This window comes from Macaca mulatta, chromosome 11 (genome assembly GCF_049350105.2).
Source record: "Macaca mulatta isolate MMU2019108-1 chromosome 11, T2T-MMU8v2.0, whole genome shotgun sequence".
Lineage (NCBI taxonomy): Eukaryota > Metazoa > Chordata > Mammalia > Primates > Cercopithecidae > Macaca > Macaca mulatta.
Window position 1 is genome coordinate 118,847,879 of NC_133416.1, and position 22,530 is coordinate 118,870,408.

The 22,530-nt window shown below is 44.5% G+C and overlaps 1 protein-coding gene across 4 annotated transcripts in view; it reads right to left on the minus strand.

Annotated features, from left to right (window-relative positions):
- BRAP (BRCA1 associated protein) overlaps window positions 1-22,530 on the minus strand; it is a 44,084-nt gene that overhangs the window by 6,859 nt on the left and 14,695 nt on the right. For 2 of the 4 annotated variants that reach the window (XM_028828976.2, NM_001265936.1), the window contains 6 exon segments: window positions 18,199-18,347; window positions 12,465-12,540; window positions 11,079-11,217; window positions 10,607-10,716; window positions 6,802-6,891; window positions 808-911 (listed from right to left, as the gene is read on the minus strand). In XM_028828976.2, coding sequence (XP_028684809.2) covers window positions 808-911; window positions 6,802-6,891; window positions 10,607-10,716; window positions 11,079-11,217; window positions 12,465-12,540; window positions 18,199-18,347 — 668 coding nt within the window. 4 annotated transcript variants of the gene reach the window in all.

Sequence of the window (22,530 nt, forward strand, 5' to 3'; positions counted from 1 at the left end):
GTGTTGTTTTTACAATAGCTTAAAAAAAATTTATTTTTGTTGAGACAGGGTCTCGCTGTTGCCCAGGTTGGAGTGCAGTGGTGAGATGTTGGCTCACTGCAGCCTCTGCCTCCCGGACTCATGTGATCCTCCTACCTCAGCCTCCTGAGTAGCAGGGACTACAGGTATGCACCACCATGCCCAGCTAATTTTTGTATTTTTAGTGGAGATGGGGTTTTATCATGTCGTCCAGGTTGGTCTTGAATTCCTGGGCTCAAGCAACCTGCCGGCCTCAGCCTCCCAAAGTGCTGGGATTACAGGCGTAAGCCATCATGCCTGGCTGGTAATTTCAATCAGTAGCAACTATCTTCCTAAATAATAGTAAATAAGGAATGTTATTGCTATGCTGTTTATGAGTTTTATGCTCCATATTCAACATCTTTTGCCTTTAACTCCTGCCCAAGGCCACAGTATATAACATTTCCAGCTTAGACACAGTCTCCTTCCTAACTGCCAGTTCACAGCCACAATGGCTCAAAGAAGCCAAAGGCTCTGGATGGAAGAAAATTGCTTTTCACAGGCAAAAATGGAAGATATCTGCACACACTTCAGGCGCACAGACATCAGGAGAGAGCATTGCATTCCACATGGCATCCATCTGGTATGAAACCCCACATTTTTTAATAAATGAGAAGCCTGTTCCATACATAGGGAGACTCCTGAAAACCTGGTGATACGTATATTTGAAAATGAGGGTGTTTCCATAGGAATGAAAGAAACTGTCTGTTTATAGAGCCTGTTACAACAGAATAGACCAATTGTACCTACCTTCTTTCCACAGACTGCTTTTCCTTTAGGAGATCATTTAGTTTGTGCTCTAGATTATCACACTTCTCAATTGTTTCTTTAAACTTGGTCTTCATGTTGTTAATCTGAGGGAGCAAACAGAAATCAGATTCATTTCACAAAGGTAATGTGGTGTGCTCTCTGGGGCTAACATCATATTTTCCCCCCCCAATTATATGTATGTAACTTTGACAAATCAAAATTAGAAAAGGTAATGGCAGTTTCCAGACAGGGAAAAAATATAAAGAAAAGGTGAGGTAATCATTTGAAAGAATTTCTGTAATAAGATTAAAAATGCCGGGAGATCTTTTTTTTTTTTTCTTTTTTTGAGACGGAGTCTTGCTCTGTCTCCCAGGCTGCAGTGCAGTGGCATGATCTTGGCTCACTACAATCTCTGCCTCCTCGGTTCAAGCGATTCTCCTGCCTCAGCCTCCCGAGTAGCTGGGATTACAGGCACGTGCCACCATGCCTGGCTAATTTTTGTATTTTTAGTAGAGATGTGTTTTCACCATGTTAGCCAGGCTAGTCTTGAACTCCTGACCTCAGCTGATCTACCCGCCTCGGCTTCCCAAAGTGCTAGGACTACAGGTGCCTGCCACCATGCCCGGCTAATTTTTGTATTTTTAGTAGAGACAGGGTTTCACCATGTTGGCCAGGCTGGTCTCAAACTTCTGACCTCAGGTGATCCACCTGCCTCGGCATCCCAAAATGCTGGGATGACAGGCATGAGCCACTATGCCCGGCCTAATTTTATTTTTATTTTTTTTGAGATGGAGTCTCGCTCTGTTGCCCAGGCTGGAGTGCAGTGGTGCGATCTCGGCTCACTGCAAGCTCCGCCTCCCAGGTTCACGCCATTCTCCTGCCTCAGCCTCCTGAGTAGCTGGGACTCTAGGCGCCCGCCACCACGCCCGGCTGATTTTTTGTATTTTTAGTAGAGACAGGGTTTCACCGTGTTAGCCAGGATGGTCTCGATCTCCTGACCTCGTGATCCGCCCGCCTTGGCTTCCCAAAGTGCTGGGATTCTAGGCGTGAGCCACCGCGCCTGGCAATTTTTGTATTTTTTAGTAGAGATGCCATGTTGGCCAGGTTGGTCTCAAACTCCTGACCTCAAGTGATCTGCTCACCTCGGCCTCCCAAAGTGCTGGGATTACAGGTATGAGCCACCACGCCTGACCTAATTTTTGTATTTTTTGTAGAGACAAACATTGGTAATATAAGAAACTTGTGACAGTTGACTCTAGTCGTTTATTTTTTCCAATTCCCAATAATTTTTTCAAGTATCACGAAGCCACATGTAACATAAGCAGTCCATGGTCTTTTGAGTCTATTTATAAAATCAACATACATAGACTAATTCATATTACACAGCCTTAAAAACATAAGAGAATTTAAAAATTCTGATGTATAACATGTCAGATGGCAGCAATCCTATCCCAGAGTATTTTGGAGTCTGGCTAGGTAGATACTGGATCCACTCCTGTGTGAAGATCTGCGAACTTGGGAATTTCCTCAACTCCACTGGTATGAGGACACTGGCAAAAGATTAGGTGGGAAGGCAAAGTCGGGAGGCTGGGTGAACCACAAGGCAATATAACAGGAACTGAAAGTGGCTGAGAATTTAGGTCATACAGCCCAGGGATCAGCTGGACCTTTCTTTTTAATCATTTTCTATACAGCCTGCCTAGCAAGTCTCTAATAACACTAGCTTTAATAATAATAATAATAATAATGATAATAAGCCGGGCACGGTGGCTCACCCCTGTAATCCCAGCACTTTGGGAGGCCGAGACGGGTGCATCACGAGGTCAGGAGTTCGAGACCAGCCTGGCCAAGATGGTGAAACCCCGTCTCTACTAAAAATACAAACATTAGCTGGGCACGGTGGCAGGTGCCTGTAATCCCAGCTACTCAGGAGGCTGAGGCAGGGAGGGGCTTGAACTAGGGAGGTGGAGGTTGCAGTGAGCCAAGATCTCGCCACTGCACTCTAGCCTGGGTGACAGAGCAAGACTCCATCTCAAAAAAAATACAATACAATACAGTAAAACAAAAATAAATGTTCCATTCAAATTAACTTTACAGTCAACCTCCATTGGAAGAACACGGAAGAGAGTTTTTTTTTTTTGAGACGGAGTCTCCTTCTCTCACCCAGGCTGCAGTGCAGTGGCACTATCTTGGCTCATTGCAACCTCCATCTTCCGGGTTCAAGTGATTCTCCTGCCTCAGCCTCCTGGGCAGCTGGGACTACAGGTGCATGTCACCACGCCCAGCTAATTTTTTTATTTTTAGTAGAGAAGGGGTTTCACCATATTGGCCAGGCTGTTCTTGAACTCCTGACCTCATGATCCGCCCACCTCGGCCTCCCAAAGTGCTAGGATTACAGGCGTGAGCCACCACGCCCAGCTGGAAGAGAGATTTCTAAATGTTCTTCTATGTCATAAAAATCAAAATAGCTTTAAAATTGCTCAAATTCTAGTTAGGTATCACTTTTCTCTTCAATATTGTTTTAAAATAACAGAGCACTAGATCCTTTTGAAATTTTCTCCTAAACTGACTTGTCAGTTAAAGGAAGTTGAAAAGACAGAAATTACTATCATAAGGAACCAAATGGTGCATGTCTTGGACAGTAAAGATACTTAAGCTAAACACATTTAAATCAAGATGAAAATATAAAAGTAACCCTAAAAAGGCTTTTTTGTTGTGTGTGTGTTTTTTTTTTTTCTTGAGATGGAGTCTCGCTCTGTCGCCCAGGCTAGAGTGCAGTGGTGCAATCTCAGCTTACTGCAAACTCCGCCTCTCCTGGGTTCACACCATTCTCCTGCCTCAGCCTCCCAAGTAGCTGGGACTATGGGCACCCGCCACCACACCCGGCTAATTTTTTGTATTTTTGGTAGAGACAGGGTTTCACCACATTAGCCAGGATGGTCTTGATCTCCTGACCTTGTGATCTGCCTGCCTTGGCCTCCCAAAGTGCTAGGATTACAGGCGTGAGCCACTGCGCCTGGCCAAAAAGATTTTTAATATTGCTACAGACAAATGTTAACGATTTAAATTAGTGCTTTTTAAAACATTTCTGGTCCAGTGCCATGGCTCACGCCTATAATCCCAGCACTTTGGGAGGGCCGTGGCAGAAGGTTTGTTTGAGCCCAGGAGTTGGAGATCAACCTGGGCAACATAATAAGCGCTCCCCATCTCTTCTTTTTTTTTTTTTCTTTGAGATGGAGTCTCGCTCTGTTGCCTAGGCTGGAATGCAGTAGCGCAATCTCAAAAAACAAATGAAAAATTCTGACCATTAGCCCACAGTAAGAAACATCCATGCCACACACAAACCTGAAATGAGTTTCACAAAACAATATTGTCGGCGGGGCGCAGTGGCTCATGCCTGTAATCCCAGCACTTTGGGAGGCCGAGATGGGCGGATCACGAGGTCAGGAGATCGAGACCATCCTGGCTAACACGGTGAAACCCCGTCCTACTAAAATTACAAAAAATTAGCCGGGTGTGGTGGTGGGTGCCTGGAGTCCCAGCCACTCGGGTGGCTGAGGCAGGAGAACGGCATGAACCTGGGAAGTAGAGTTTGCAGCAAGCCGAGATGTCACCACTGCACTCCAGCCTGGAAGATAGAGCAAAACTCCATCTCAGGAAAAAAAAAAAAAAAAAAAAAAGTTAATTGTAATACACCCTAATATTTACATCTACACTATTTTATCTAATAAAAATGCTAGTTGTGGTCCACCAAACTCATTTTACAATCCACAGCTGGCAAAATACTGATTAACATGAAGCTAGACATCCACAAGAAAAGATATACTTCTAGAGGAGTTCACCTTACGACTACCTCTACCTACCATGTGTTCTTCATATATGGCCATGAAAACTAAGAACCTTTGAGTGTCTGTGAGCTTCGTCACCTAGAATAGGCTCTGCTCACATGCTACTATAACAGCCCTACCTAAGGCACTGGGGGAAAGAAACAGTGTTTATAACTGAAGCCTACAACGAATTTCAACCTTGATCCACACCCCTCCTTCATACCAACAGGAGGCCCACAAACAAGAATCTCTGTCAGTGAGACCCAGGGTCTGGGTTACTGGTACTCCCTGAACATGTTCTACTGCTGGGGGTGCTAACGGACAAGAGACTGGCCAAAAGAAGGACAGTGGTGGAACAAAAGGTTTGCATCATCAATTAACTTATGGATAAATGACATTTGTTACCAGAAAACAAAAGCATCCTTTTTTAAGCACCTCAAGCGTTTTATTTAGAGCTGCTCTGGCTTCCATTTCACCTGACCTAAAAGCAAACATGAGTTTCAGTGTTTCGTTTCCCTGCCCCTTGACTTGCTTTTCATTGGCATGTTTTAGGGAATGAAGTTAACCCTAAAGAATCCTACAGGGCAGAGAGAATCCTGAGCTTAGCTCTCAAGCATCTGGATGAAGCACTTGAGATAGTCACGCTGGTATATCCCATGGAAAAACCCATGAGTGCAGCTGCAGCAGAGTTGCCAATGCACTTCCTGTGAGCCATGACTTTACAGTATGCGGCAGTGACCTGTGCTCTGCCTCCATCAAGAGCATTGGGAGGCGGTCCTCCCTGCACATACTCTAATCAAGCCCTATTCAGAACTAGTAAAGTCAAGTGACCTTGAGTGCCTTCGGAAGGGCACTTGCGTTGATTAGAAGGCTCTTGTAAGAATTTCATCCATAACTTTTAACTGCGAATCATTTTAAAACTGATTTTTTTTTTTTGAGATGGAGTCTCAGTTTGTTGCCCAGGCTGGAGTGCAGTGGTGTAATCTTGGCTCACTGCAACCTCTGCCTCTTGGGCTCAAGCAATTCTCTTGCCTCAGCCTCCTGAGTAGCTGGGATTACAGGCGCCTGCCAGCACGCCTGACCAATTTCTGTATTTTTAGTAGAGATTGGGTTTCGCCATGTTGGCCAGGCTGGCCTTGAACTCCTGACCTCAAGTGATCTGCCTGCCTCAGACTCCCAAAGTGCTGGGATTACAGGTGTGAGCCACTATACCAGGCCTAAAGCTGATGTTAAGCATTAATTTTTACAAACCCTGATTTTGCCCACTTATGGCATATCCAGAAACTGGGGCCCATGGCCCTGCCTGCTAAGATCCAGGATATTCCTAGCCACCTCAGAGGTGGGCCCCAAGCCCAGCTCTGTACTGCCTATCTGAAGGCCCAAGTACAGGTGGGGACTCACAAAGTTACTAAAGTAATCGAGAAATTTTACAAGATTTTATTTCATACTAAGGTAATCACTGAATTACAGACAGTGTCCCTAGGTCCAAAGAAATGTTCCTAGAGCCATAATTATACACAATTATACACAGGTGCTTACTAGTTTTCAGACTACCTTCTTTGGAAGTCACAGGGTTCCTTGCACATACTGGAGACAGAGCTCTGGGCCTTCCATCTAAGTTTCCACCAAAATCATACCACTGTTTAATTTTGCTAAAGTAGTGAATGGCATCTTTTTTAAAGGACTATTTCATTAAAATTTGAAAACTGCTGCCCTAGACCTTCAGGGTTAATAATGAAGTGCCAATATCTCTGCCCAATTTTATTTCCTTCCATTTAAAAGGGCTCTGCGCCATTTCACTGCCTTAGAAGTTCATGTTTAGCTCCCAAAGGCAACGGTTCCCAAGTGCCTGACTCAAAATGACAAACCCTTAAGTAGATACTTCTGTCTTTTTAGTGGAATTTCACTAAAAAACTAGAAAACCAGATTGAGGTTTAAAAAAAAAAAAAAAAAAAAGCAAACAAAACCCCCTAAGACCCTAAAATATCAAAACAGTCAAGCCTTTAAATCCAAAGTTTCTTTTTAGTGGCAAAAGTTTTCCACCTGTTACCAGCCTGAGACGGGAAGATGGTAAGATTCCTCTTTCCCTGTACTCTGCCTTCCACACCCCCCATCAGAGTGCCCTGCCATGTGGCATTTCAGCAGTCACCAAACCAAACAGACTTACTTCCTCTGCTGTGTCCTTCTCTATCCGAACTATCTTGTTTTCCCAGTAGATTCGCTGAGATTCCAGCTGACTTGTTAGTAAATATGAATACTAGAAACATAGAGAATAAAGACCAAAATGTAAGTCACTGTTGTCAATCTCTGAAATCCAATTTAAAAATCTGATCTTTAATGATCCACAGAAAACTAAAACTAACCAACAGAATGTATATTTACACCGTGGTTCCACTTTTCTCAATATATACTGGACGAGGGGACAGAAATGACATTATGCTTCTGTCCTCCTGCGGTTTACAATCTAGTCAGAATAAATGTACTTATAAAAAAATGTATTCTGGTCAAGCTGACTTTAACAAGAACCACAGTGGTTTTAGATCTATGTATAACTCAAACTTACCTGTCTCCCTGCCCCCATGAAGCAGTCCTGTCCCATCCTGTCCCACCCAGCACTTGAGTCAGGCGCCCCCTTTCAGCTCCCTTAGCACTGTGCCTATCAGTAACAGCACTCAGGACAGCAATACTTCATCACCAATTTACCTGCCTGTCTCCCTGACTGGACTGTGAACTCTTTGAAAGTGAGGGTTATATCTCTACTGCTGTATCTCCAGTGCCTGGCACACGGTGGACGTCAAGAACTGTTTGCTGCGTGACTGCATGAATCAATGAACAGTGCTGTGTAACCACAGGGAAGGGACAGATGGCATATGACAGTAAGATCTGAGAGAAGGCGAGATTTGAGAGGGCACTAACAGATAGGAGGAGAACAGATAAAGACAGAGATCCGAGTCCAGAGAACTACTTGGCCAAGACAGAACTGTGGACATTAGAATCTCTTCAGAAATGAACGAGTAACACTAATAAGGCTGGTGTGCCAGGTTAGAAGACATGGCGCCAGTGGAAGGCTTTGGGGTATTATAATATCGACAAATATGGGCAACGGGGAACCCAAGGCCAAGGAGTGGTAAGGTCACATCTCCATTTTGGAAAAACCATTCTAGAAGACTAGAAGAGATATAAACATGTCTGCAGGCTACAGAGAGGGCAAGGAGAAGAATGTCTATGCTACTGAACCCTAAGCTCCACAAGAGCAGGGAGTTTGTTCAATGCTGTGTTTGCAGCACTAGCACCAGTGGGTGAGAGCAAATATTTTTCTTTTTCTTTTTTTTTTTTTTTTTTTGTTTAAACGTGGGTCTCACTCTGTTTCCCAGGTTGGAATGCAGTGGTGCAATCATGGCTCACTGCAACCTCAACCTCTTGGGCTCAAGGGATTCTCCTGCCTCAGCCTCCTGAGTAGCTGGGACTAAAGGTGCATGCCACCACACCTGGCTAATTTGTTTTTAAATTTTATTTTTAGTAGAGACAAGGTCTTGTTATGTTACTGAGGCTGGTTTTGAACTCCTGAACTCAAGCGATCAAGCCTTGGCCTCCTGAAGTGGTGGGATTACAGGCATAAGCCACCACGCCTGGCTAATAAATATTTCTTTCTTTTGGAGACGGCGTTTCGCTCGTCACCCTGGGCTGGAGTGCAATGGTACCATCTCGGCTCACCGCAACCTTCGCCTCCCAGGTTCAAGAGATTCTCCTGCCTCAGCCTCTCAAGTATCTGGGATTATAGGCGCCCACCACCACACCCAACTAATTTTTGTATTTTTAGTAGAAGTGGGGTTTCATGTTGGCCTGGCTGGTCTCAAACTCCTGATCTCAGGTGATCCACCCACCTCGGCCTCCCAAAGTGCTGGGATTACAGGCGTGAGTCACCGTGCCCGGCCAGTATTTCCTGTATGAACAGAATGCATGTACATACTTAATGTGGAGGATGTACTTATTCTAAATACTTAAAAGTGTTTGATCTTTTTTTATTAATACAAAAATTTATTAAAGATAACAATATAAACCTCATTTTAGGCCATTTTACAGACTATCAGACTTTTAAAAGTCTTGAAATAAGCAAGTTTTCAAACGTCCATTTCCTCCTAAGGTTAAGGTATGTTTCTAAAACAACCTTTTTCAAAATGTATATAAAACATGACTCGTGGCCGGGCGCGGTGGCTCAAGCCTGTAATCGCAGCACTTTGGGAGGCCAAGACGGGCGGATCACGAGGTCACAAGATCAAGACGATCCTGGCTAACACGGTGAAACCCCGTCTCTACTAAAAAAAAAAAAAAATACAAAAAAACTAGCCGGGCGAGGTGGCGGGCGCCTGTAGTCCCAGCTACTCGGGAGGCTGAGGCAGGAGAATGGCGTAAACCCGGGAAGCGGAGCTTACAGTGAGCTGAGATCGCGCCACTGTACTCCAGCCTGGGCAACACAGCGAGACTCCGTCTAAAAAAAAAATAAATAAAAAAAAAAATAAAAACATGACTCGTTGCCAGGTACAGTGGCTCACGCCTGTAATCCCAGCACTTTCGGAGGCCGAGGCAGGCAGACCACGAGGTCAGAGGTCAGGAGATTGAGACCATCCTGGTTAACATGGTGAAACCCTGTCTATACTAAAAATACAAAAAATTAGCTGGGCATGGTGGCACGCGCCTGTAGTCCCAGCTACTCAGGAGGTTGAGGCAGGAGAATTGCTTGAACTCGGGAGGCAGAGGTTGCAGTGAGCCAAGACTGTACCACTGTACTCTAGCCTGTAGCTATGGGAAGACAATCTCAACACTGAACTTGAGACAACTACAGATATCACAATGAAAGATGAAAGTAATAAGTCACTAACAGTGAAACTTAAGACTTTTTTTTTTTTTTTTTTTTTGGAGACGGAGTCTCGCTCTGTCGCCCAGGCTGGAGTGCAGTGGCCGGATCTCAGCTCACTGCAAGCTCCGCCTCTCGGGTTCACGCCATTCTCTTGCCTCAGCCTCCCAAGTAGCTGAGACTACAGGCGCCCGCCACCATGCCTGGCTAATTTTTTGTATTTTTTAGTAGAGACAGGGTTTCACTGTGTTAGCCAGGATGGTCTCGATCTCCTGACCTCGTGATCCGCCCTTCTCGGCCTCCCAAAGTGCTGGGATTATAGGCTTGAGTCACCGCGCCCAGCCTCTTTTTTGTTTTTTTGAGACAGGGTCTTGCTCTGTCGCCCAGGCTAGAATGCAGTGGCACAATCTCAGCCCACTGCAACCCCTGCTTCTCGGGTTCAAGAAATTCTGGTGCCTCAGCCTCCCAAGTAGCTGAGATTATAGCCATGAGCCACCACGCCCGGCTAATTTTAGTAGGGACAGGGTTTCACCATGTTGGCCAGGCTGGTCTCGAACTCCTAACCTCAGGTGATTCACCTGCCTCAGCCTTCCAAAGTGCCGGGATTATAGGCGTGAGCCACTGCGCCCAGCTGAAATTTAGACTTTCAAAAAAGAAAAACAGAATAAAAATATTTTAATAACACTTCACAGCAATGACCGAACATTTTTTTTTTTTTTGAGATAGACTTTCGCTCTTGTTGCCCAAGCTGGAGTGCAATGGCGTGATCTCGGCTCACTGCAACCTCTGCTTCCCAGGTTCAAGCGATTCTCCTGCCTCAGCATCCCAAGTGGCTGGGATTACAGGTGTGTGCCACCATGCCCAGCTAATTTTTTGCATTTTTAGTAGAAATGGGGTTTCACCACGCTAGCCAGGCTGCTCTTGAACTCCGGACCTCAGGTGATCCGCCTGCCTCAGCCTCCCAAAGTGTTGGGATTACAGGCATAAGGCACCGCGCCCAGCCATGACCAAACTTTTTTAAAAAAACGTACATCCAGGTAAATGACAAATATTTCAAATTAGAATAGTAAACAGCAGTAGAAACAGATATTGAGTGATAACTCATTCAGTCTCTTACCTCTAATTGTAAGGCATCTATTTTCTCTTCCTGGCAAGTATCCCCCTCACATTCATACTGTACTATTTTTCCGTCTGTTTTACTGGCAACCAGTCGATGAACATAGTTATCTAAAGAAAGAATCAATAAAAGTGTGTTTCTTTATAATGAAAAGGGTCTCACTTTTAACTCTGACAAAATTTTTGTTTTTTTCAGATCAAATTTAAATGCTTTATAATATTTCTTTAAAAGTGTCAAATCATTTGAATTTTAGAGGGGAGGGAGAAAGGAAGAATGGAAGTATTAACTCCCTTTATAATGTGTATGATTCAAGCCATTCCTAGAAAAATAGTGCCCTCAGGGAAACTGAGAATTTGGGTTTGCAACAGCTGTCAGAAGATGACATTTCAAGCTGGGAGGGAAAGTGAAGAGGTTGCAAAGGCAAAGTTTCCACATAGAATGAGTCCAAATTAGAAAAGAGAGTGGTGTTCACCTCCAGCATAGTCCCAGACTCGATGGTTGGTAAGCTGCATGGCATACGTGTGCTGTGTTTCCTCAAAGTGCTTATAAGCATGTCGACTGACATACCGTCCACATCCTATGTGGCCGCATATTAAACAAATCCAAAGATTCTGCCGGAAGAGGTAAGATCTTAATTAGTTAAATAAAAATAAGTGATCTGGCCGGGCGCGGTAGCTCAGACCTGTAATCCTAGCACTTTGGGAGGCCAAGGCAGGTGGATCACCTGAGGTCAGGAGTTTGAGACCAGCCTGGCCACCATGGTGAAACCCCCATCTCTACTAAAAATACAAATATTAGCTGGGTGTCGTGGCTGGTGCTTGTAATCCCAGCTACTCAGGAGGCTGAGGCAAGAGAATCGCTTGAACCCAGGAGGTGGAGCTTGCAGTGACCCGAAATCATGCCATTGCACTCCAGCCTGGGCGGTAAGAACAAGACTCCGTCTTAAAATAAACAAACAAACAAACAATCAATCCAGCTCACTCAGAGTGGGAGGGGGCCTGAGGCACAAGAAGACAGAATTGCTGGTCTGGCACAGTGGCTCACACCTGTAATCCCAGCATTTTGGGAGGCTGAGGCAGGAGTATCGCTTGAGCCTAGGAGTTTAAGACCAGCTTGAGAAACATAGCAAGACCCCAACTCCACCAAAACAAAACAAAACAAAACAAAAACACTAGGCCATGGTGGCACGCACCTGTGGTCCCAGCTGCTTGGGAAGCTGAGATGGGAGGAAGGCTTGAGCCCAGGTATTTGAGGTTACAGTGAACTATGATTATGCCACTGCACTCCAGCCTGGGTAACAGAATGACACCCTGTCTCAAAAAAAAAAAAAAAAAAAAAAAGAGAGAAAGAAAAATCTATTCCTACAGGAGCCTGATTAAATGTATGTTTAAAACCCAACAATCAAGGATGCTTTTTTATGGGTCATTTTTTTGCTGATTTCTAAGAAGCACTTATATGAACAGCAAGAAAAAAATTCACAATTCATCAGTAAAAGCCTAACCCTTTCAAAAGTGCAAAGAAAAAAGGAATAAATTTAGCTCAGGAGTAACATAATTTGTGTATTCATGTCTTGCCCGACCCTAGACAAAAAGAAAAAAAATCAGTCTCAAAACTTTAAAAGAATTTAGGCTGGGTGCAGTGGCTCACACTTGCAATCCCAGCACTGTGGGTGGCTGAGGTGGGAGGAATGCTTAAGACCAGGAGTTCGAGACCAGCCTGGGCAACAGAGTAAGCCCTGTCTCTTAAAATATAAAAAAAAAAAAAAATTAAAATAAAGAACTTAAGTCATACCAGGCAGAAGAAAACTCATGACAATTAAAGCTGCGTTCTTTGTTCTTTTCCATCACCCATTACTTACTTCCTGAACACCACACTCAAAACACTTATTTTCTTCTACTGGCTCGGGCGTTTGACAGTACCGGCAAACAGGACACCTATCCAGGACACCAAAAGATAATGGTGCAGGTTAAATATAAATGACAGCTGTTACAGAACCCAAAAGTCAAACACTGGATTTTATATCCTCCTCCTCTTATATGCTATTTTTATCATAACTAAGGATATCACTTAAAATATACAAAATAAAAACATACAAAATCTTGATAAAACAGAGAAGAACAGAGAAATTGGGATCTGCCTCATGTCCTTTTCTGCTCTTCTGTCTAAAGGTTAGATGATCAAAGAGTTAAGTATTTGCAGGTTACAATTAGGACTTCATTTCATGTCTGATTATTTATAATGGTTTTTTTTTTTTGAGACAGAGTCTTGCTCTGTTGCCTGGCCTGGAGTGCAGCGGCGTGATCTCAGGTCACTGCAACCTCTGCCTCCCAGGTTCAAGTGATTCTCCTGCCTCAGCCTCCCGAGTAGCTAGGACTACAGGCATGCGCCACCACACCCAGCTAATTTTTCTATTTTTAGTAGAGATGGGGTTTCACCATGTTGCCCAGGATGGTCTCAATCTCTTGACTTCATGATCCACTGGCCTCAGCCTCCCAAAGTACTGGGATTACAGGTGTGAGCCACCGCTCCTGGCTTGTATTTTTTTTTTTGAGACGGAGTTTTGCTTTTGTTACCCAGGCTGGAGTGCAATGGTGTGGTATCGGCTCACTGCAACCTCTACCTCCTAGGTTCAAGCAATTCTCCTGTCTCAGCCTCCCGAGGAGCATGTGCCACCACACCAGCTAATTTTGTATTTTTAGTAGAGACGGGGTTTCTCCATGTTGGTCAGGCTGGTCTCGAACTCCCAACCTCAGGTGATCTGCCTGCTCAACTTCCCGAAGTGTTGGGATTACAGGCGTGAGCCACCGTGCCTGGCCTATAATGTATTTTTACTCCAAACAACCTGCCTTATCCCCATTTCCCAAAGATTTAAATCATTCAAAAAGTACCCTGTCTTCTCCAGGTTGCTCCTAAGAATTGGATTTAAAATCTGTAGTAAAAAACAAAGTTTTTTTTTTTTTTTTTTTAAGACACAGTCTTGCTCTGTCACCCAGGCTAGAGGGCAGTGGTGCGATCTCAGCTCACTGCAGCCTCTGCCACCCAGGTTCAAACGATTCTACTGCCTCAGCCTCCCAAGTAGCTGGGACTGTAGGCGTGCACCCCCATGCCCAGCTAATTTTTGTATTTTTAGTGGGCATGAGGTTTCACCGTATTGGCCATGCTGGTCTTGAACTCCTGACTTGAAGTGATCCGCCCACTCGGCTTCCCAAAGTACTGGGATAATAGGCATGAGCCACCGCACCTGGCTAAACACAATGTATTAATATACTTATTGAAATGCACATGATATCTCACTGCACCATGAACATCATGTGGAAGATATCAGTGGTCTATCAGGCATTCATGTCTCAATTTACAAAAAGCCAATAAAAACAAAGTTGAAAAAGTCCATTAACTGTTTTCTATTATACTCCACATAATTAATGTTAGGCTGGGCACGGTGGCTCAAGCCTGTAATCCCAGCACTTTGGGAGGCCAAGACGGGTGGATCACGAGGTCAAGAGATCGAGACCATCCTGGCTAACACTGTGAAACCCCGTCTCTACTAAAAAAATACAAAAAACTAGCCGGGCGAGGTGGCAGGCGCCTGTAGTCCCAGCTACTCGGGAGGCTGAGGCAGGAGAATGGCATAAACCCGGGAGGCGGAGCTTGCAGTGAGCTGAGATCCGGCCACTGCACTCCAGCCTGGGCAACAGAGCGAGACTCTGTCTCAAAGAAAAAAAAAAAAATAATAATGCTAAATACTAGTCATGAGTATTTTTGTCAGATGGGCAACTAGGACAGAAAGTGGGTTATAGCTGAGGCTGATTGAACTGGCACCAGGAAGAAACAATTTTCAAGATATAACTAGTGGCTGGGCTCGGTGGCTCACGCCTGTAACCTCAGCACTTTGGGAGGCCGAGGCGGGTGGATCACCTAAGGTTGGGAGTTTGAGACCAGCCTGACCAATATGGAGAAACCCCGTGGTGGCGCATGCCTGTAATCCTAGCTACTTGGGAGGCTGAGGCAGGAGAATCGCTTGAACTCGGGAGGTAGAGGTTGTGGTGAGCTGAGATTGTGCCACTGCACCCCAGCCTGGGCAACAAGAGTGAAACTCCGTCTTAAAAAAAAAAAAAAGATATAACTAGTAACAGTTTGTTACCCAACTGAGTAAATAAAACCAAGAAAAGGGAATAAACAGGAAGAACACTAAGTGTGCGTCACAGATGATGCAGCTCTATCTGCGTAAAAGAAAGGAAAGGATCTAGTCCACTTCTTCCTTCAGCATCAGAAGAGAAGGCAGAAGACAAACTCACAGAAAGAAATGGTAGCCAGAAAGCAGAATGCAGTCTTATTAGAGATGGAAATTGGTTTTGTCTCATTCCTTCGGTCTGTGTGGTGGCTGTGAAAGTGGTTGAAAAAGAAAACAGGCCAGGTGCAGTGGCTCACATCTATAATCCCAGAACTTTGGGAGGCCAGGGGGCGAGGCAGGAAGATGGCATGAAGCCAAGTCTACCCTGGCCAATGTAGAGAAAGCCCTTCTAAAAACAACAACAACAACAACAACAACAACAACAACAACAAAATTAGATTTCAGAACTGGTTCTGAAATCCAGTTCTCTACACTGTGCCCAAATGATCAAAATGATCTTTCTGAAATGTAAATTTGATCTTGAAAAGAAAAAAAATTACAAAAATAAACTTATAAATAAACAATTAGCATTCTATGATATACCAGCTCATCTATCTACTAAAAAATAATCAACAGTTTATCAGCCAGGCACAGTGGCTAATGCCTGTAATACCAGCACTTTGGGAGGCTGAGGTGAGTGGATCACCGGAAGTCAGCAGTTCGAGACCAGCCTGGTCAATATGGCAAAACCCCATCTCCACTAAAAATATAAAATTAGCTAGGTGTGGTGGTGCACGCCTACAGTCCCAGCTACTCGGGAGGCTGAGGCATGAGGACTGCTTGAACCCGGGAGGTGGAAGTTGCAGTGAGCCGAGATCGCGCTACTGCACTCCAGCCTGGGTAACAGAGTGAGACTTTGTCTCAAAAATAATAATAATAATAATAATAATAATAATAATAATAATAATAAACAGTTTATTAAATTCTTCCTGCCTTTCTCTGCAAAAAATAATTTTATCTTATTTTCCTGATGAGATCTTTGGGAGCTCTTTCCAGAATGGCCTTCTCTGACATCTCTCTGTATCAAAAAGACGAACACCGCCTCCTACTGCAGCCCTTCCTGAGTACTCCTGGTTAGGGATGCCATCATTCTCTCTTCCAATCTCCACCCTGAACCACACGCATTTACGTACAAGTGTAAACTCTCTTAGACCAAACCACCCCAAAGAGGACCTGAATTTGCTTCCTCTGTCTCAGCATCTCTCACAGTTCTATGCTTATACCAAGGCTCAAAACTCACTAAATGAACTGCATGATTTTGAGGGCAAATGGCCTGTCTTACACCCCATATGAGAGGTTGAATTTTAGTCCCAGTTCCGGCATTCTCCGGCCATGACACTTTTTGCTTGCAAATTCTTATCTCTGGGCCTCAGTGTCCTCCTCCTGTATAAACTCAGGTGGTTGGAAAAAATGGTCCCTGAGGAAACTTCCAACTTTAAAATGCTATGGTTCTAAAACAGTTAATTTATATCAAAAGGTATACTGGGGATGGGTATCGTGGCTCAAGCCTATAATCCCAGCACTTTGTGAGGCCAAAGCAGGGACACTGCTTGAGCTCAGGAGTTCAAGATCAGTCTAGACAACATAATAAGACCCCATCTCCATAAAACAAACAAAAAAACAATTAGCTGGGTGTGATGGTACACACCTGTAGTCCCAGCTATTTGGGAAGCTGAGGTGGGAGGATCACTTGAGCCCAGGAGTTTGAGGCAGCAGTGAGCTGTGATCATACCACTGCACTCCAACATGGGTGACAGAGCAAGACCCTGTCTCAAAAAAAAGTAAAAGTGGAATGGTGGGGAACAAAGAAGTGCCTAGAACTTAACTGGTATAGCGGATGGACTGAAGATACAGATAAACACTTTAAGGAATGCACATATCTCAGTATGGCTTTGTTCAAGGCAACTGGACAATTCCTTGAAAAACTCCCAAATGATACCCAAGAATTGACTGAGAACTCCATGGAATTGGAGCAAGACGCTTGTCCAGCTAAATAAGCAGGGCAGTGATAAGCTGCAGAAACCCAGTTTATTTATCCTTAGTGTCCACCAAGCTCCTCCTGTGTGCCACGTCCCCTACCAGGTATGAGAGGTACAGCAATGAGCAAGCAAGGCACAGCCCCTGCTCTGTGAAGCTGACATTCTTCTTCCAGCCACCAGGCCACTTGTGGGTAGACAAAGATTCCTGTAGACTTTCACCCCTCATCACTTCCGTGCTTGGGAACATGATCTTCCCCTTCCCTCACTGCCTTCTCTGGGTTCTGCTCTTTACCCGGCTTAACTCCTAATTATCCTCCTGGAGATGCCGCTTCTCAGGCGGTCCTGGCTTCATCAGGGCCCCAGTTCTCAGTCCCAGTGCTGCACACTGCTCTTCTGTAACACTGGTTATGGCTGTGATTTATTTACTTGTGTGATTTCATTCTGGGTTCTCCTCTGTGCTGGGAAATCCAGAAGGCCAGCATCTGATACACCTTTCTGGTTAAGTCCCACAGTGCAGTCTGCAAAGGGAGCAACCACTCTGGATTTGGGGGTAAAAAAAAGGTACAGGACTCACCTGTTCTTTGTCTGTAGTAACATCACCTATGACTAAGACCTGGTACGTTGGGAATCAGGAGACTGTAGAGTAGATCTCATACTTAGTAACTGCTATTTCTACTGGCTGCCAAGCCATCAAGAGCCCAGTAGAGCTAAAATATTAGGCTGCTGTAGCCCAGCTGATAAGAAGCCCAGAGTGAATGGCAGACACCAAGTGCAGCTGATACAAGAGATTCCAGATCTAGATTTCATTGCAGCATGAGAGCCTCAAACTAAGCTTTGCTTTTTTTTTTTTTTTTTTCTTCACTCTCTGGCTCTTGGAAGGAAAGAACAACTCATGCTGCTTTGGGGAATTCCACAAGGGTTCAGAATCAGCATACAAAAAAAGGACTTGGTCTCAGAATGCTGATTCCCTGAACTTAGGATACGGAAGGAGAAAAAGGACCTCTTGAATAAAGTCAAATACTTGGAATGGTTCATTTCTGCTGGTGGCTCTTTTTATTTTTATTTATTTTTATTTTTTTTTTTTTTTGAGACGGAGTCTCGCTCTGTCGCCCGGGCTGGAGTGCAGTGGCACGATCTCAGCTCGCTGCAAGCTCCGCCTCCCAGGTTCACACCATTCTCCTGCCTCAGCCTCCCGAGTAGCTGGGACTACAGGCGCCCGCCGCCATGCCCGGCTAATTTTTTGCATTTTTAGTAGAGATGGGGTTTCACCGTGTTAGCCAGGATGATCTCGATCTCCTGACCTCGTGATCCGCCCGCCTCGACCTCCCAAAGTGCTGGGATTACAGGCGTGAGCCACCGCGCCCGGCCCCTGGTGGCTCTTTTTAATTCTGGGAAGGGTTACAATGGGCTTGTACACAGTGGGGTTCGGCCCCTGCACTCACGTGGTGTCGTCCCAGCGCTGTAGACACTGGCTGTGGAAGCTGTGGTTACATAACGTTGTGAGGATGCCATTCACAGACTCGTCCATGCGCTCCAGACACACCGTGCACTTGGGGAGCTCAGTCAGGTCCATCACTGGGAGGCTGGCGCCCTACAGGAAACACCTCACATAAACTTTACTCTTCATCTACCAGCAATACTTTATTTTTCCTTCTTTTTTTTTTGAGACAGGGTCTCGCTCTGTCACCCACACTGGAGCCCAGTGGCACAATCATGGCTCATTACAGCCTTGACCTCCCAGGCTCAAGTGATCTGCCACCTCAGACTCCCCGGTAGCTGGGACTACAGGCATGAGCCACTGTGCCAGGCCTTTCTTCTTTTAATACTAATTTTCTAGTTGCTTTTTTGACTCCTGGCAGGATATCCTCAATATCATTGCTCTAAGCAAATAATTTAAATTGGTAATATTTTCATTCATTTATTCATTCATTCAAGAAACACGCCAAGTACCTCCTATATTCCAGCACTGTGCCAGGTATTGGGAATACAGTGGTGAACAAAACAAAGATCTCTGCCCTCACAGAACTGACATTCCAGGAAGGGAGACTGCTGCCAAAACCTTAACATATAAATCTCAAATGTGACCAGACTCCTAGCTCAAGCTCTAAGTGTCTATGACTATAATAGAATACAAAGGAACAAAAGAATAGCTAGACCTGAAGGATTTTTCCATAAAGTTATAACTTAACACTTTCTACTCAGTGATAACAGCACCAACAACACTGATTTTTCTTTATTCCCTCATTTGACAGGTAAAGATTGAGCCCCTGCTATGTGCAGCAGACAGACACTGTTCTAGGTATGGAACAGTGGTGAGCAAAAACAGATTCATTAAGTCCAAAAAACTGTCAGTTCCTGTCCCCACAGAGCTTAGAATCTAGTGGAGGGAGAGACAAAAATCAAATTAAAAAGCAAACAGTACAGGAAGCCACAACAGGGTGTGAATTACGGGGCATGACAGTCTAGATGGTCAGGAAGGGCATTCCTAAGACATTGCTTGACTTGACGTTTCCAGCCAGAAGAGGAGAAGGAATTACTTAGGCAAAGGTCGGGGAGCACACACTTATGGACAGAGAAAAAGCACATTAACCTATAGTCCCTGAAGAGTAGATACTTACAGGAAATCTCTCAAGAAGCCACGTTAAGAAAGGAATCTCTAAAACTGAGGCCTCGTGCAGCATCCAGCACAAAGGATGCCCAATTTTATCACGTCAAATTTTTTTTGAGTTTGACAAATTTACTGGTATTTTAGTAAAGACATTCATCTCAGTTGTTTCTCTCTCCCAGCTTGACCTTAGGTTAATATTTCATTTGGGTCAAGAAAAGAGTATGTAGGAGAGTTATGTTAACAAACAGGAAAATGGACAAAAATGGATAGTTTGCCTACATTAAAGTAAGTTAAATTCATGTATTTTGATATAATTAAATCATGTAAGAACTAAGAGTTCTATATACATTTCCATTGTTTTACTTGGGGCTTATTCTAAACTTAAATGCTAGTGAACAAGTGTTAGGAATACACACAGCATGCTTCTCTGTAGTTATTACCAACTAAAAGAGCTCAGCGAGCAGTTACCACCAATAAAACAGTCTGAAGCTGCCTCCAAATATAATATTGTAGGAGTTTTCAAGGAAATTTTTATACTGTATGCTTCTTCTGTGACTATGCTTTTAAAAATGTGTTTAACTGTCACATTAAGAAAGATGCCAGGCAGGGTGGCTCACACCTGTAATTCCAGCATTTTGGGAGGCTGAGGCAGGTGGATCACAAGTTCAGGAGTTCAAGATCAGCCTGGCCAAGATGGTGAAACACTGTCTCCACTAAAAATACAAAAAATTAGCCGGGTGTGGTGGTGGGTGCCCTGTAATCCCAGTTACTTGGCAGGATGAGGCAGAGAATTGCTTGAATTTGGGAGGCGGAGGTTGCAGTGAGCTGAGATCGTGCCACTGCACCCCAGCCTGGGTGACAGAGTGAAATTCCGTCTCAAAAAAAAAAAGCATATGCAATACAAAATACAAAAACAAACACCCTACGATACACAAATCTCACAAAGCATATGTGGTGAAATTCCAAAAAAATGTTTGAAGATGCATTTTCTTTCCTTCTATTCCAGTATCTAGCATGTGCTTTTTGAGAGGCCATTTATTATTTTATATATACATTTAAAATAAATCACGTAATTTTACTAGTAAGAAAGCCAGGTCAGCATGGTGGCTCACACTCGTAATCCCAGCACTTTGGGGGCCAAGGCAGGCAGATCACGAGGTCAAGAGACCAGCTTGGCCAATGTGGTGAAACCCCGTCTCTACTAAGAATACAAAAATTAGCTGGGTGTGGTGGCACGTGCCTGTAATCGCAGCTACTCAGGAGGCTGAGGCAGGAGAATCGCTTGAACCTGGGAGGCATAGGCTGCAGAGAGCCGAGATTGCTCCACTGCACTCTAGCCTGGGTGACAGAGCAAGACTCCATCTGGGTCGGGGAGGAAGCCAGTAGTTAAGTTCAATTTAAACTGGATTTCACAAGTTAGTAATTTAAATCCTTAGACAAAGTTAAAGAAAGTGCATCTTCTTGTTTTCCATCTTCATACAATGTTAAAATTTTTTTTTTTGGTGTTTATACTTTTAAATAAATAAAAACAGCCAAATGCTTAATATGTACATTTAATTTTTTGGTGGTAGTGGTTCGTATTTTAAAAGAAAAGCTTCCTTATGATTTGCCTCAAGTTCTGGTGGAAATGTTTACAGCAACTAGTTAATAAACAAAAAACAAGAGAAGCACATTCAAACTACTGATTTACTTTGGTAGCAAATGGTTTTTCTTTGAAGACTAATGAAGATACACAAGACCCATTAAGGTGAAGTGGGCTATTTCAAATATTCAACAGGTTACATTTTTAAAATATCCTTTATTATTATTTTTTTAATCTCGGTTCACTGCAAGCTCCGCATCCCGGGTTCATGCTATTCTCCTGCCCCAGACTCCCGAGTAGCTGGGACTACAGGTACCCGCCACAATGCCTGGCTAATTTTTTGTACTTTTTTTTTTTTTTTTTTTTTGAGACGGAGTCTCGCTCTGTCACCCAAGCTGGAGTGCAGTGACCGGATCTCGGCTCACTGCAAGCCCCGCCTCCCGGGTTTACGCCATTCTCCCGCCTCAGCCTCCCGAGGAGCTGGGACTACAGGCGCCCGCCACCTCGCCCAGCTAGTTTTTTTGTACTTTTTAGTAGAGACGGGGTTTCACCGTGTTAGCCAGGATGGTCTCGATCTCCTGACCTCGTGATCCGCCTGTCTCGGCCTCCCAAAGTGCTGGGATTACAGGCTTGAGCCACCGCGCCCGGCCTTTTTTTTTTTTTTTTTTTTTTTTTGGGACGGAGTCTCGCTCTGTCACCCAGGCTGGAGTGCAGTGGCACAATCTTGGCTCACTGCAAGCTCTGCCTCCTGGGTTCACACCATTCTCCTGCCTCAGCCTCCCAAGTAGCTGGGACTATAGGTGCCTACCACCACGCTCAGTTAATTTTTTTTGTATTTTTAGTAGAGACAGGGTTTCACCATGTTAGCCAGGATGCTGTTGATCTCCTGACCTTGTGATCCGCCTGCCTCGGCCTCCCAAAGTACTGGGATTACAGGCGTGAGCCACCGCGTCCGGCCAAAAAAAAAAATTCTATTAAGAGCTAAACGTCTGTATCCACTGATAGCAATGCAATACCTAGTTTATGATGACTTGAAACAAAACAAATGCGTATAAGGAAAAAAGCTGCATTGTAATTTTATCTAAATTTACTTTCAGTCAATAGTTCAGCAACATTTTCTTCCCAATGCAATACTCCCTGTCTCCATAAGGCTGTTCCTGGGAGCCAGACAAGTTTAGGTAATAAGCGAGTTAAGAGAGTAACTGCTTGCAGTTTTAAACAGCCAATAACGTTTTGCTTCTCTCTTTTTTGAGACACAGTTTCACTCCTGTTGCCCAGGCTGGAGTGCAATGGCGTGATCTTGGCTCACCGCAACCTCTGCCTCCTGGGTTCAAGTGATTCCCCTGCCTCAGCTTTCTGAGTAGCTAGGATTACAGGCATGCGCCACCACGCCTGGCTAATTTTGTATTTTTGGTAGAGATGGGGGTTTCTCCATGTTGGTCAGGCTGGTCTTGAACTCCTGACCTCAGGTGATCTGCCCACCTTCGCCTCCCAAAGTGCTGGGATTACAGGTGTGAGCCGGTAATGGCTCACTATAGTCTGGACCTCCCCCGACTCAGGGGATCTTCTTGCTTTAGCGGCCCG